The sequence below is a fragment of the Cyphomyrmex costatus genome, unplaced genomic scaffold (genome assembly GCF_001594065.2).
Source record: "Cyphomyrmex costatus isolate MS0001 unplaced genomic scaffold, Ccosl1.0 scaffold43, whole genome shotgun sequence".
Classification (NCBI taxonomy): domain Eukaryota; kingdom Metazoa; phylum Arthropoda; class Insecta; order Hymenoptera; family Formicidae; genus Cyphomyrmex; species Cyphomyrmex costatus.
The window spans coordinates 637,820-652,584 of record NW_017278534.1 but is presented as its reverse complement, the minus strand read 5'-3'; the positions used below and the strand labels follow the sequence as shown (position 1 = coordinate 652,584).

The 14,765-nt window shown below is 31.4% G+C and overlaps 2 protein-coding genes across 2 annotated transcripts; one reads left to right on the top strand and one right to left on the bottom strand.

Moving 5' to 3' along the window:
* The first annotated feature begins 1,865 nt into the window (after positions 1-1,865).
* Positions 1,866-4,427, top strand: Aatf (Apoptosis antagonizing transcription factor). The gene is made up of 2 exons (XM_018544268.1): positions 1,866-2,015; positions 3,069-4,427. The coding sequence occupies exons 1-2, from the start codon at positions 1,909-1,911 to the stop codon at positions 4,375-4,377; spliced, it is 1,416 nt and encodes a 471-aa protein (XP_018399770.1). The 5' UTR covers positions 1,866-1,908; the 3' UTR covers positions 4,378-4,427.
* A 460-nt stretch (positions 4,428-4,887) lies between these two features.
* On the bottom strand, positions 4,888-12,993 carry mus304 (mutagen-sensitive 304). Its single transcript, XM_018544127.1, has 14 exons — positions 12,799-12,993; positions 12,441-12,723; positions 12,139-12,374; positions 11,894-12,024; positions 11,721-11,812; positions 11,507-11,647; positions 10,140-10,285; positions 7,473-7,880; positions 7,302-7,390; positions 6,029-6,116; positions 5,864-5,885; positions 5,548-5,750; positions 5,190-5,436; positions 4,888-5,117 (listed from the first exon to the last, which is right to left on the bottom strand). Exons 1-14 carry the CDS (start codon positions 12,979-12,981, stop codon positions 4,888-4,890), a joined length of 2,499 nt encoding a protein of 832 aa, XP_018399629.1. The 5' UTR covers positions 12,982-12,993.
* Positions 12,994-14,765: the final 1,772 nt, after the last annotated feature.

Below are 14,765 nucleotides of genomic sequence, written 5' to 3'. Positions count from 1 at the left end.
CGGCGACGGCGGCGGCGGCGACGACGACGCTATTCTCTCGGAGAACGCGCGACCATACGGTAGGCCGTATGCCGCAAGACGATGCGATGCTCGACAGACTAGTGGACCCGACGTCTTGACGAGTGACACCGGGATAAATATGGCTTCACGAATGAGAGTCTTGGTACGGAAAACGCGCGACACGCGATACACGGGCGGCACCAACGGCAGCGACGGTGGTAGCAACGGCGGCAGCGGCGGCGGCAGCACCACCGGACGATGAATCGTGCTCACATGATCAGAGCGTATGTAGCAACCGCAACGGAAAGCGCGCATTACGAGCACCACTTCGCATACGTCGCAACCACGCTGGTAGTTGGACGTTGACACTTGTGAGAGATCATGTATTGTTTAGCAGCAGGACCAATTAATGCAGCAATATCCGTACTCACCACGCACAATCATGCACAATGTCTGACAATGTCATCTCATACCACTGATCGCTACAGCTGCCTATTACTTACTGCCATTACGGAATATTTAGTCACTGTAGATTGCCGATTTTTTTAATCGATGCATCGAGAATCAATTCTTTGTGTTCTTGAAAAGTCGATCTTCTTATTTCTCGATTCTTTTGGAATCGATCTAATTTTTTAAAGATAATAGGATACATACATTCGGTGTACTATGACGGCTCGGCAAGCTTGATGCTTAAAGCCCGTTCTACAATGGATGCATCCAGAAGCACGACCGCTCACTGAACGCTCAATGAGCTCTTGTATGCATGTAGTATGTATGTACATACATACATACTTGTTTGATATATATTTGTCGATATGTGTTTAGATCTAATGGAATATGCCAATTAGATAAAAAGCTCACTGAGCGCTCAGCGAGAGTATATCCACACAACTTGCATAACTGCATAAACATATGCAAAAAGAAAATTAAAGCTTTAAAGCGGGGAGCACAGGCTTTTGCATAACGCATAAAGCATGTGCATAAGGAATTTCATTGGCCCATTTTCTTATGCATGAGCCAATGGACCAATCAAATTCTTTATGTATATGTATTATGCGTTATGCAAAAGTCTGTGTTGGGGCTTTATCGCACATGAAATGCATAATAGAGCATGAGCATAACGTAAAACTGTTGGACCAATAAAACCCGTGTAATCAGTAAGCGTTTTGGCCAATCACAGTAGAGACCGTAAGACCGGTAGCGAATCCAATGTTACGATTTTCTTAGCCCGGATCCTCATACGGACAACAACGCTTTGACACTGGACGCTGATTGGTGAAAAACGGGTTATGAGGGTAAATTTTACCCTCGCAACTGGTTTTTCACCAATTAGCGTTTGGTGTCAAAGCGCTGTTGCCCGTATGAGGATCCGGGCTTACTGATACGTCTTACGGCCTTAGGGGCTACGCAGAATAAAAGGAACAGAGAACAGAGAATAAGAATTTCAACCTATCAGAAATCATATACTGTGGAATAAACAGTGTGTATTCCATAGTACATAATTTCTGATAGGTTGAAATTCTTAAGCGGGGAGCACAGACTTTTGCATAACGCATAAACCATATACATAAACCATTGACCCGCTTTAAACGGGGAGCACAGACTTTTGCATAACGCATAAAGCATGTGCATAAGGAATTTCATTGGTCCATTTTCTTATGCATGAGTCAATGGACCAATCAAATTCTTTATGTATATGGTTTATGCGTTATGCAAAAGTCTGTGCTCCCCGCTTAACGCCGAATCCGAACGGCGCTGATGATCATAGATCTTTTGATCACCAGGTGGAGCCATTTTTTGGCTCATTAAACGCGAAAAATCGCGTTTGGGCGCACGCATGATATATGTATTTATATCATGGGCGCACGTGGGATTGAACTCGGGTCGTCGGGTCTACAAATCGCGAGCATGGTTAATACTTCCACCATGATCGCGGGTCAATCGCACAGAACGGTGAGCCACTCGACTCCACATATTAAACATTATATTGATACCTTGGATAAAGTGGATAAAAGGTAAGTTTATGTATTTTAAATTTGTACATGTAATAAACAAAAAGAATAATAATTATTTTGAATCGCTTTCTCAGCTCAAATTTTAATAAAATTTTAATAAAAATATACTAATTTAACGCGTTTCCACTCAAACTGAAAGAATCTGGTAGAAAAAGACTACGGTTTGTTTTGTGAAACAAGTTATTAAGTGTTAAGCTAATTTTACAGTGTGCTTTTTGTTTTCTGTTTCTTGCTGTTTGTCTCTGTTCGTCTCTTGCCTTTTTGATCAAGAAGGCAAGAGGCAAACAGCAAGAAACAGGAAACAAAAAGGACATCGTAGAAATAGCCTTTAAGTTTAAGACTTTAGAGGTTAAGAAGATATCTATCATATTAACCGTGTACACTGCTATATATACATATTTTAACATTACTTAATTCTTAAAAATATTCTGTTTTAATTACACAAATTTACTACTTTAAAAATGCAACTTTTAAGTAGCAATTTTATTACTTCAAAAATGCAACTTTTAAGTAGCAACTTTACTACTTTAAAAAACAAAATTGCATTAAAAGCACGAATTCTTTATTTTAAAACACAAATTCACGGCTTTAAGAATACAAAAATAAGAATTTGTTTTTAAACAGAGAATCTGTTTTAGAGCAGAGAATAGCTTGTTAAAATTTGTAACTTTATATTAAAGTTTAAAAATCTACATTTCTTTAAAATAAGCACTTTAAAATTTATAAATATGATTTTGTTATTGCCTAAATTCCTATAAATTATAAAAAATGTCAAATGCTTCATAATATATTATTTAATTTATTAAGTAAACTTTGTTAAGTATAACTTTCGATAAGTACAACTTATTTCACAAGGTAAACTGCCATGTTTTTCTATCAAATTCTTTTGTTTTAAGTAAAAACGCTTTGAATGAGTACATTTTTATTAAAATTTAAGTTGAAAAAGCAATTTTAAATAATTACCGAGATGAGGAAGCATTTCTGAATAATTATTAAAAAATTGGGTATCTAAACGAAATTTTAGAAATATTATAATTTACATTGTTAATGCAGATACACTGGTAAAAAAATCTCGAGGAAAGACATGTACAGCGACGAAGGTGATGATATGAATGAAGATGTAGAAAGTGATTCAGAAGAAAATGAAGAACTCAGCGATACAATGGAGGAAAACGAGGATAAGTTAGACAGCGATACAGAAGCCAGTTTGAAAGAAGGATCTATAAATAATTCAGATAATGTGTCTGATTTGGAAGAACAAGGCTGTGATATGGATATTGATACACATGATCCACTTTACAAACAGATGAATTCTACTATTAAAACAATGTCTGAAACAAATGTTGATACAGAAATAGAGAAAGGTAACTGTGTTAGGAATCAACTAAAGCTATGGGAAAATTTCTTGGAAATGCGGATAAAATTACAGAAATGTGTGGTAATTAGTAATCAAATGCCACAGTATGATGTTCATAAAGAACTTGGATCAGACACAAATTTTGTAAAGAAAGTCAGTGAAACTAAAATGAAACTGGCATTAATCATGGAGAATATGTTGCGACTAAAAGATATTTTATTGAAACAATATCCTGAAACAAAGAATCTATGTATTGATACTAAAAAGATAAAAACTGACAAGAACATAGATACAAATGATCCATTAAATGAAGAAATATCTTCTGATACTGAAGACGAATTAGAAAATGGAGAGCAATCATCCATTGTTAAAGACACAGAAGTGATAGAAGATTTAGTACCTCGAAAACGTTTGAGATATAATGATTATGAGAAAGTTTTACAGAAAGATCATGACTTGTATAAAAAGTACAAAGATTCTGTTATAAAAAAATGGAATGATAAGACATGGATTGCCACAGGCTTGTTAAATAAAAGTTCTAATCAGACTACGTTGAAACAAATTGAATTTGCTATGAACGATATAAGCAAATTACGAAAGAGAACTCAACTGAAGCGTTCTGAATATAATATTGTCGGTAAATGTTTGTCAAATGATGATAATGATGGTAGGAGAATGCAGGAATACGATCCAGAAATTTATGACGATGATGATTTTTATCATCAACTGTTGAGGGATCTGATAGAATATAAATCATTGAATGTGACAGATCCTATACAGCTTAGCAAACAGTGGATCCACTTGCAAAACATGCGTAAGAAAATGAAAAGAAAAATTGATACACGTGCGACGAAGGGTAGGAGGGTACGATATAATATTCACAATAAGTTAGTTAATTTCATGGCACCTATTACAGTGTATGATATATGGACAGATAATGCAAAAAATGAATTGTACAATTCTTTGTTTGGTAAGATAAAATCAACGGAAGAACAAATAAAATAGATTGATCATACGCATAATTATTTAACGAATAATGAGCAACGACTAAAACCTGTTGGTCATTCAGGGTCATGACCTTGATAACATATTTCAAGATCATCAGAGCTGTCTCCTATACTCGACATGTTCACCATATATTATACTAAGTATGTAATAAACTGCACATTGAATTAGCAATAACAGTTTTTGATGCTCTTTACGCATCTTAGATTTATCTTAATAATGTTGAATGACATATTAAAGTCTAAATAGTTCTTATTTATTATATATTATTGCGAAAAATGATACCTCAATCGGGATTAAACAATAAAATATGAGTATGAATCTACTTATATCATGGATAATACATGGATCTTTTTTTTAAGTATTTCCAACTTTATAATTACATCAACGTATTATAAATATTTCTTCTGCAATATCTGAAAATAAAATATCTTTATATGCGTGCGCGCACATTATATAGGTATATATTTATATGAATATTAAAATGCATTTTGTTAGAATTTAATATATTTAATTGCCTCTACATTCCATTTTAGAATTATACAACGCTTTGATAGCCATACATGCTCTATTATAATTTTCAACAGATTCAGTATAGCAATACTCAGTTGTAGGAGTAACCTTTTTTTCAAAATTCGTCATATGTAATTGATTAACATGTATATTTTCGTGTATCTTAGTCTCACATTGTATACCTTTATCAACGATAAAGGTAGTTTTTATACGATCTAATGCTTCTCCTAAAACATTAATATAAATGTTACTTACATGAAAAGCAAATAATAAGTTATAAAATGTATTTTAATATTTACGTTCATTTTCATGAAGTATCAAATCTTCAAAAAAAGTGATGTTTCGTATAAATAAATGAAATGAATCTTCAATATCAGATGATCGGATAACAAAATCAGGATCACAAATCGCAAGATGGCATAAAAATCTGATGCCTTGTCTTAATACTTTGTATTGAATCTTTTTGATATCAAACCAAAAATTATGATCTAATTTTTCTGAATATATTTCTGTCAGATGCTTTTTCATATTCTGATTATATTTCATCTGACATGCATGATCTTTATAATTAATTCTCTTTAAAATATAAACTTTTTTCGTTTTTTTAAATGAATCTTGCCACTCAATATTATTGATTACTTCTAATTTGTTTTCAGAACATTTTTTTAACATATTAATTATAAATCGTAATAATTTCGTATAACAATTACAGGATTCTAAACTTTCACTTTTTAATAAATTATTTTTCTGTAAGATATGCCATATAGATGATATTAATGCATGCGTCATATTTATTGTAGTAAGAAAGTCTGAACAAAAATGTTCCATTTGTGCCATAAGAATTTGTAAGACACAAGCATCTAAAACACAAAGAGAGAAACATTTATTATTAAAAATATTCTTTAAAAAATAAAATATATTATTATACAGAAATGCACAAATTTTCAGAATATTTAGAAATAATATAATATACCTGGTGTAAAATGTAAAACTCCTTTCCATCTTTTTATTGTCATTAACTCTATTAAAATAATGATAATTAATGTTAAGGAAAATAAACATTTTGTTAAACATATTCAACATACTTACGCGAACTTGTACAAAGTTTTGACACAAATATATCGTATTTACTAAAAACCATTATAAAGTTTGCTAATGAAACATAACAAAGTGATAATGGTCTTGAGAATACAAGTTCTTTAAATATAAGACAAATATATTCTAATCTGGAAAAAAAATTACATTTACATAAAATCTATAAATATTAAAGTAACACTGTTCGACTAAAAAAGAAAAGTTACCAAAAGGAGACTAGTCACATTTTGTAGTTATTAGGATCCTGAATATGAATATGGCTTTCAAATTGTTCCATCACATCAGAATTTTAAGAAATTTACATTTACAGTTGTAAAAAAAGCTATATATATATTATTATTATTATATTATGTGAGAGAACAATATTCAACATGTGCTAGAGAAGTTTATTCAAAATTAAGCATATTGCTAGGACTCTCAATTCTCAAAAGGTTTCTTTAAGAGTATCGGTTATATCTAATAAAATAATCATAATTATATAAATATAGAGTTTAGTAAGATAAAAAGAATGTGTTATTGACAATTTAACAAGTAGCTTTCGTTTATATTTAGTTAAAAAGTTAATTTTTTGATAATTATTCAGAGTATAATGGATATCGCGCCTTGACAACATGTGTATGCCAAGGTCAAGGTCAGGACTCTGAGTGATCTCTAAAAGGTTTTAGATAGAGATCACTATTCGTTCAAACGTTATTAACAAATAATGTTTAAAAAATATCTTATTTCTATTATGTAATACAATATTAAAAACTACCCTTCTTGCTTAGAAGTGCACAACTTTCCATGCGATTTTTCACGCCGAGAGAGATCCACTCCATCTCTTTGTTTAAAGGCACACAGCTTTCCACGCGAAGCAAAGTCCATCCCATTAAGTTAATATAAATATAATTAAAAACTATTTGTGTTAAATCATTGACTTAATTTATAGCTTTTCCAGAATATATTCTATATTTGACTATTACTCAGCTTTATTATATAATTCTATTATATATTATCTTATTAACCCTACCCAACACCAAAAAAATCTTTTGAAGTTTTGAGAAAGTTGGAAGTTCTAACAATAAACTTAATTTTGATTGCAATAAAACTTCTCCAGTACGTCATACATCGTAATTATAATCTAACAAAGTGCGTAAAAATAATTCTTTTTTACAAATTGAATTGCCAATTTTTCAAAATTATGACATGGAGTAATTTGGAAAATGTACGTGTATATTCAGCGCCTAAAAACTATTATGTAAAGAATAACTAATCTTATATATATATATATATATATATATATGTATATATATAAAATAATATTCTATTATAATTACCCTTTATCACAGTAACCCACTTTTTGTTGCACATTACACAGTAGTTTTACAATTGCATTTATAAGACCTGTAAATTGATGAGATCTCCTCTGCAAATAATATTTATCAACCATTGTTAAAAATTATTTTATAAAAATTAATATTTAAAACGATAAAATAGAGTATACTTACAACGTGTTCTATTAAAGTGACACATTCTAGGATGATCTCAAGCATTTCAAATTTATGGCCCTTTTTTCGCCATGTATTATAACGTGTCATTTGTTGCAGATAATGATTGTAACCTTCATCACTGCGTGTAAGCAATTGTGATTTTCCTGCTAAATAATTACTTAAATATAACGATTCGATACTAATGTGCGAAAGTATACCGAGCAATCTTCTAGCCTCGATACCACGTTCTCCTTCATGCCATGCATCTGCTTCACATTCAGATTTAATACATATATTATGATCTTTATAAACTGTAGAGAAATATAAGTCGTTCATATCTCGAATATCATCATTTTTCATAGCTTGAAAAATTGTTTCCAAAACTGTTGTAATATTCAATATTAACTCTCTTGTAGTTAAGACTAGCTAAAACACAAGAAAATATATACATACATATATAAGGTGCTTCACAAAAATGTTTTTTAGAGCCAATACAAGTTATTAACGTCATAAAAATTCATTTATTTAAAGATAAATTTTCTCTCCAATTTTTGTTTTACATTATTAGCTTATTCAAATTATTAACATAGCAAATATTATAGTAGTTAAACACATCTAGTGTTAAACACTGAAGTCATTAATTATTCGTTAAATGTTGGAAAAAAATTAGTCAAGATTATCAATTTACTATGCGTAAAATTTCTTGATTAACTAAATAACAAACCGGAAAACTATTATATTAATATTTTTAACAAGGAAAAACATGTAAAATTATCAGATTCAAGAGACACAGTGTCTCGGCGTTAAGCAAGCGCAGTGATACTACCGTGTTCCTTTACGCGAGACGAGTTGCGGGGTTCGAGATTACTGGAGAAATCCAAAAAAATTGAAAAATAGCATAATACATGCTTTTATTTTTTTTTCTCTATATGTCCTATAAATAGAGATATTGCGACACAAAGTCCGGATCTATAACTTTTCATTCAGAATAAAATACGTTGTTATTGCTATCATAAGGATGCAGACACAATAGAAGGAATAAAGAATTAGGAATAAGGAATAAGAAATTTTAACCTATTAGAAACCGGATATATCGGAATACATAGTTTCTGATAGAATGAAATTATGTTATTCCTATTGCTATTCCCTCGAATTGTATCTAAGACCTAACTCTACATATATTATACAGACACTTTACACTAGTGACATCTTTGTGTACGTGCGTACGCGCGCGCGTATAAACACGCACGCACGCACGCACGCACAAATTAATAAATTATAAATTATTTAAAATATTTTTTATTACGTACCGTAAAGTGGGGCTAAGCGAGCTGCGTGTGAATATTTATTTACGAACTCTGAATTCTTATTATTACTTATTCGGATAGAACTAGAGACCCTAAAAGGGTCTCTAGATAGAACTAGCACTGCGGCATATTGTAGTGTAAGTGTGATACTTTAATTGTCCCCAGTTTTAAAAAATTTGGCAGGTAGGTAAATATCGACTTAACACGGGCATTTAATAAATGTGATTATTCATTTTTCTCATATTGTTTTAAACAACTCACGTAGATAACATTTATACGATAGTTTCTTGTTATCGATCAGGTATTGTTCACAATCTCATTGACATAATTTTAAGCTATTTAAAGTATTTTTCTCATTTTTTTTTTCGAATTACACAGGTTTTTTTTCGAATCATTTAAATTTGAAGGGTAAAGCGAGCCATGGTTCGAAACTAAAAACCGGCAACAGGATCGTCCCGCCTTTTTAAATACTCCTCAGAACGAATGGAAAAAGCGATCCATGAAGCCAAGGCGGGTCGACTAAGGCTGCTTTCCTTTTAAGAGACACAAATCGACACGGTATAACACACTCGAACACAGTTTGCCACACTTAAATGGAACGCGATATGTGCAGTGTGTGTATCGTGTGTACGAACTTTTAATACCTAACCATAAAAGATTTGAATTTTGATCTTAATAGACGCATAAGATTCGATTATTGCAAGGAGTGCGTTCTAATATCACTTAATTGTCTTAATTCATCAAAATCACACTTGAATAGACTCGAAACACACTCTGACTCTCCTCCCGAGCAGAGGCGAAGTGTGTCGATTGAGTTTGAACAAAATTGTAAATGGAAAGCGATCGTCGACTGTGTCTCCTAAAAGGAAAGCAGCCTTGCATTAACAAAGTTGCTGAAAAATATGACGTTCCTAGAGCAACGTTAAGGAATTTTCATTATTGTTTGAGAATTGGAATTTATGAGTTAATTTATAAGTTGTAAAACATGTTCCTGACCTCTGTTTATTGTTAGAAACGAAATTAAGTTCGTAATCATTATAAATTTGTTGTTTCAATCGAACCAGCAACCTAGTTTTGCATTTAAAACAAATGGCTCGCTTAGCCCCACCTTGCGGGGTAAACCGAGCCAGGCTTTTGCCATTAATAATTCAATTCCTATACTTCCGATAAGCGTTGTAAATAGTTAATCTGAAAGTTAACATGTCTGAGATTATATATTCAAAGCATCAGAATTTAATTTAATGTATTTAATCTTTTTTTCACGCGAAAAACCTTAAAAACCGGCTCGCTTAGCCCCACTTTACGGTAACTATCCATACTTCACAATTCATATAGATACATGTTAAATTAGAATTTAAATATTGATTTTTTTATATACCTTATTGATTATTGGTATACATCTTTCAGACTCTATCTCAGTGTTAATTTTCCTTTCAATGGCTGCAATCTCAAGTAAAACGAATTCTGTCGTTAATCTTTTTCCATCTACTGTAGTAACTACTGGTTTTACTAATTCGGGGTTTTCTACAACATGAGAAACATACACAAAGTTATTAATAATTGAATCAAAGGCTAATATTTATAGTTAGTTTTATATTCAGAACTGCATTAAGTTTAGTCTTGAAGTGTTATGAACCAATTCACATTAGCGTTCTAAGATATTACTTGAGACGGTTTTGAAATAAGAATCAACTATGAATACCGGCCAAACAAAATGGGCACCTTGAACAATGCTAATATCGACAACATTAATTTTTCATCATATTACTCGATAAAAATATTTAATAAAAAGTATTTTTATTTATAATATTAAAATATTTAACATTTTAAAGTAACATCTTGAAGTTATAAGAATATGCAATCAAAAATAGAGATTTGCATTAAAAAATTTCAAAATGATTTTTAAATGATTCCAACAACGCTATCCAACGACGTGTTTTGCTTTCTTGGGTGCTCCGGGTATCATGTCATCCTTGTTTAATGTTCAATAAACAAGGATGAACATCTCAGATGGAAATCTGAACTTACTCTAAGATCACACTAACATTGCTATCAATGCAATATTTAAAATATTTCCTATATCTTTTGTTTGAAAATTTTTTCAAAAAAACGTATATTTTTTGAAAAACTAGCCTGATACAGTTGCTTTATTATACCTTATATGACTGTATTCTTACAGAACAATTCTATTGGATAAGTGCAAAAGTTTATGCCTGTTCCTAGATGTCACCTGGAGCATTATATATTAGCGCTATGTACTGTTATATAAAAGTATTATAAAATTGTAGAAAATAGACATTTGAATTTCCATTCGAGGGAAAGACAGAAGTATTTTGATTGAATTTACGTCAAGAAAAGTATTTGAAAATGAGCGAAAAAAAATTACATTTACGGTATTATGCTTTATGTTTCGGTAGGGTGTAACAGATGGAAATGTAATAAAAAACATTACAGATGTCTATCAGGATTATGCACCAGCAATTCGAATATTAAAAAAATGGTTTGCGAGATTTAGACATGGTGATTTTGATCTTAATGACCACCCAAGCTCTGGCATATTTTTTCTTTTCCAACCCGAGGTTGTTTTATGATCAAGGCATTTGTATGTTATCAAAATGTTAGAAAAAGATTATAGAAAACAATAGAAATTATATAATTAATAAAAAAATGTTTCATGCGAAATTACTGTTTGTAATGATAAATCGGACATGAATCTTTACATTCATCCCCAACATAAATATTTACCAAAAATTCTAAATGTTTCTTCTTCTTGCAAAATAGGTAAATTTCTTCTTCCAGTTTTCTCTATAACTTTAATATTAACAATGGATTTTTCTGGTAATGGTGCTCCAAACATTAACTCTGAAATTCTTGCAAGAGGAAAATCTGAAAAATATTTGCAACATTATGAATGTCATAATATCATAATGTCTTTTAAATAATTTTCTAGTATACTCACAAATATTACATGTCTTAAGTCGATAATCATTTTTCTTATAAAGATTAGCTTGTGTACATACTTCTTTCATTTTTAGATTCCTATTTGTAATCCTATTAAATACATATTAATATAGATACTTTGAATGTTAAGTTTATAAAAGCATCAAATAACTTAGATCTTTTTTATCTTACCGATTTGTTGGGGTAGCATATTTGCACTTATCAATAGAAGAATTTATGTACAACATTTGTGGTTCCTTTAGTTTAATATTTCCAGCTTCTAACAGTTTATAACGTTTTTGAAGATTTCCTATTTCTAGATTCTGTATATTAATATAAATAATGTGTAATTATCCAGAAGACACTCCTCACCTTCAATTTCAATGAAATTATGCTTATTTTATGCATTTTTGCATGAAACAAAAGAATATACTCACTTGTAATTCTAATTGTGTTTTTAGTTGTTCTTTTTCATTACAAATTTTGTTAATCTCTGCTGTATGACGATTAGCTTGTTCTTCAATTAAACGCATCTTTTCTAATTTCTCATTTTCAACTCGTAATTGAGTTTGTTGTAATTGTTGTCGCAAAAATGCAGTTTCACCATCTTTAGTTATAAAATCATTCAACAATTTTTTGTTTTCAGTTTTTAATTTTTCCAATTCCTTACCATCTATAAATGTGTAAAAAAAATCATAAAGATATCTTATAACTATTCATATTTCTGTAATGATATTACCATGTACAATAAATTTATTGCCCTTTTGGAAAGTTGAATTATGGTCTTTTATATCTATTAACTTATTTTTGAACTGAGAATAATTAATTTCTGTTATGTCCTGATAATTTTGACTTGTACTCTGTACATTTTTCATTAATAAGTGTGAATTAGATTTTTCTATAGCCTGTGATACTTTCGAACATGATGCTTCATTATAGGCAGTTGGTCTCTCAGGAAAATCTGATTTTACTGAATTCAAACCATGTTCGAATAGTTTTAAATTATTTGACAAGTTAACCTCCTTGAAAGTAAAGATTCAGATTATAAATTAATTTCATATCACATTTCAAAATTAAACTTTTATTAATAGCATTACCTGCACACAAACTTGAGATGCAATCAAATCCATTTCCTCAATATCTTCTTCATCAAAATCATCACCCCAAATATCATCATTCTGAGCATTTTTATTTGTAGAAATTTCTGCCTGTGCTTTATGATACTTCAAATTCTTATTAGTAATGTCATATTTTGCTCGTTTTGCAGGCATATCATCCATCATTGACGTCTCAGAACGTTTAAACATTATGATATTCGTGGAAATTGTGGAAATCGTACTAACTTTCGGAAACCGGCTAAAGGCGGGCACGTAGAAAAACTTGAAGGTGCTTTTACATAGGAATGACAAGAGTCCTTTTCTTCTTCTTTTATTATGTAGGATTCAACCACAGACTTCTATGTATATAGAAGTACACAGTCGCAAATATACTGCCATATATGAATACTTACATATATGTATACTGCACACATATAAATATTCAATATGGCGATGAAATGTTGCAAGTTGAAAAGGTACCTTGAAAGGAACAGGAAACAGAGAACAGAGAATAAGGGTCTGTGCACAATGAAGGAACAGATATTAGATATTAAAATATTAATCTATCAGATACCAGTTACATCGGAATACACGATTCTGATAGGTTAATATTTTAATATCTAATATCTGTTCCTCCATTGTGCGCAGACCTAAGAATTTCAACCTATCAGAAATCATGTACTATGGAATACACACTGTTTATTCCACAGTATATGATTTCTGATAGGTTGAAATTCTTAAGGTACAATTTCATGCTGACGCTTGACGCTTATTTTTAGCGTCAAATCAGATCACGTGATCAAAATTGATGCTTAATATTCGTAAATTTGTACCTTTATTCTCTGTTTTCTGTTCCTTTTATTCTGCGTAGCCCTTAGGCCGGAATCAGACTACGCATTGAAAATTGAGATTGAAGATTAAAAATTGAAATTTGACCAATGAGAATAAAAATATTTTTGCTCTTATTATTTTGATTGGCCAAATGTTAATCTTTCAATCTTTAATCTCACTGTTCAATGCGTAGTCTGATTCTGGCCTTTGATTTGCTTGCAAAATTTGTAAACAGATCTAACAGAACGATTCTGGCTGCATTCGGGCAGCGCGCTTTTGTACGTCCTTGTCTCACGTATAATGACGACGAAGATAAAATGAAACAAATAACGCTAATAGCGTCTCCCCGAATCTAGCCTCTGTGATTGGCGATCCGCTAATCCGCGAAACGCGAAATACGCTCCATGGGATTGCACCCTAAGTGAGTGATCGCTGTATAGGTACTCTAGTGTATTCTTTTCTATCATCCAATCAAATTTTAGATTTAAAAAAATACATCAATAGTAGTTCACTCTACTGTTGAGTCTACTGAATGCAGCCAATGGGACAGTTGGCAGTCTAGTGTAATATAAATAGAAGTCTGTGGATGTCGTTAAAATCCTTTGGGCAGAAAAAGAAGGGTGAAAGAGTCCCAGAAGAGTTATGTCGTCTTCAGTCGTTGGTTGGTCGTCGGTCATCGTGTCGCGAGAAAAAAGTGAGACCTCTGTTCACCTATGTTCTCTTTCTGTATTAACTGTGACCTCCGTTGTTTACTTTTGGAAGTTAGAACTAGTAAACAATAACTCTGTAAACTCTGTTCTCCTTGCAGAGAATACTTACGATTGACAAATAGGCTTCTTGAATCTTAAAATTCAAGACCCTGTAATTGTGATTTGCTCATACGAGTCTGTATCAGTCTATATTGCCCAGAGGGAAAAGGAAGAAGACATTTCAGTTTCAGTACGTACATGTGTACATTTCTTAATTTGTAGCTATTGCAAACAGTTTTTAGCAATAGAAAACAAATCAATTAGGATTAAACTTATTTCTTACTTATACTTATGTCTTAGCAATCTCTATGTTTGTCCGTGTAATCTTGGCTGTCCTATTGAATTTTGCATAGTTATTGTGCTTATTAAACATGTTTTTAACTTAAG

Excerpts from the sequence above, each read along its gene's own strand:
- Aatf (XM_018544268.1), top strand. The coding sequence starts at position 1,909 with ATGGTTAATACTTCCACCATGATCGCGGGTCAATCGCACAGAACGGTG. Across the intron at positions 2,016-3,068 it reads TTGGATAAAGTGGATAAAAG|ATACACTGGTAAAAAAATCT; the intron begins GTAAGTTTATGT and ends TTGTTAATGCAG.
- mus304 (XM_018544127.1), bottom strand. The coding sequence starts at position 12,981 with ATGGATGATATGCCTGCAAAACGAGCAAAATATGACATTACTAATAAG. Across the intron at positions 12,375-12,440 it reads CAATAAATTTATTGTACATG|ATGGTAAGGAATTGGAAAAA; the intron begins GTAATATCATTA and ends ACACATTTATAG. Across the intron at positions 7,881-10,139 it reads GTATACCAATAATCAATAAG|CTAGTCTTAACTACAAGAGA; the intron begins GTATATAAAAAA and ends CTTGTGTTTTAG.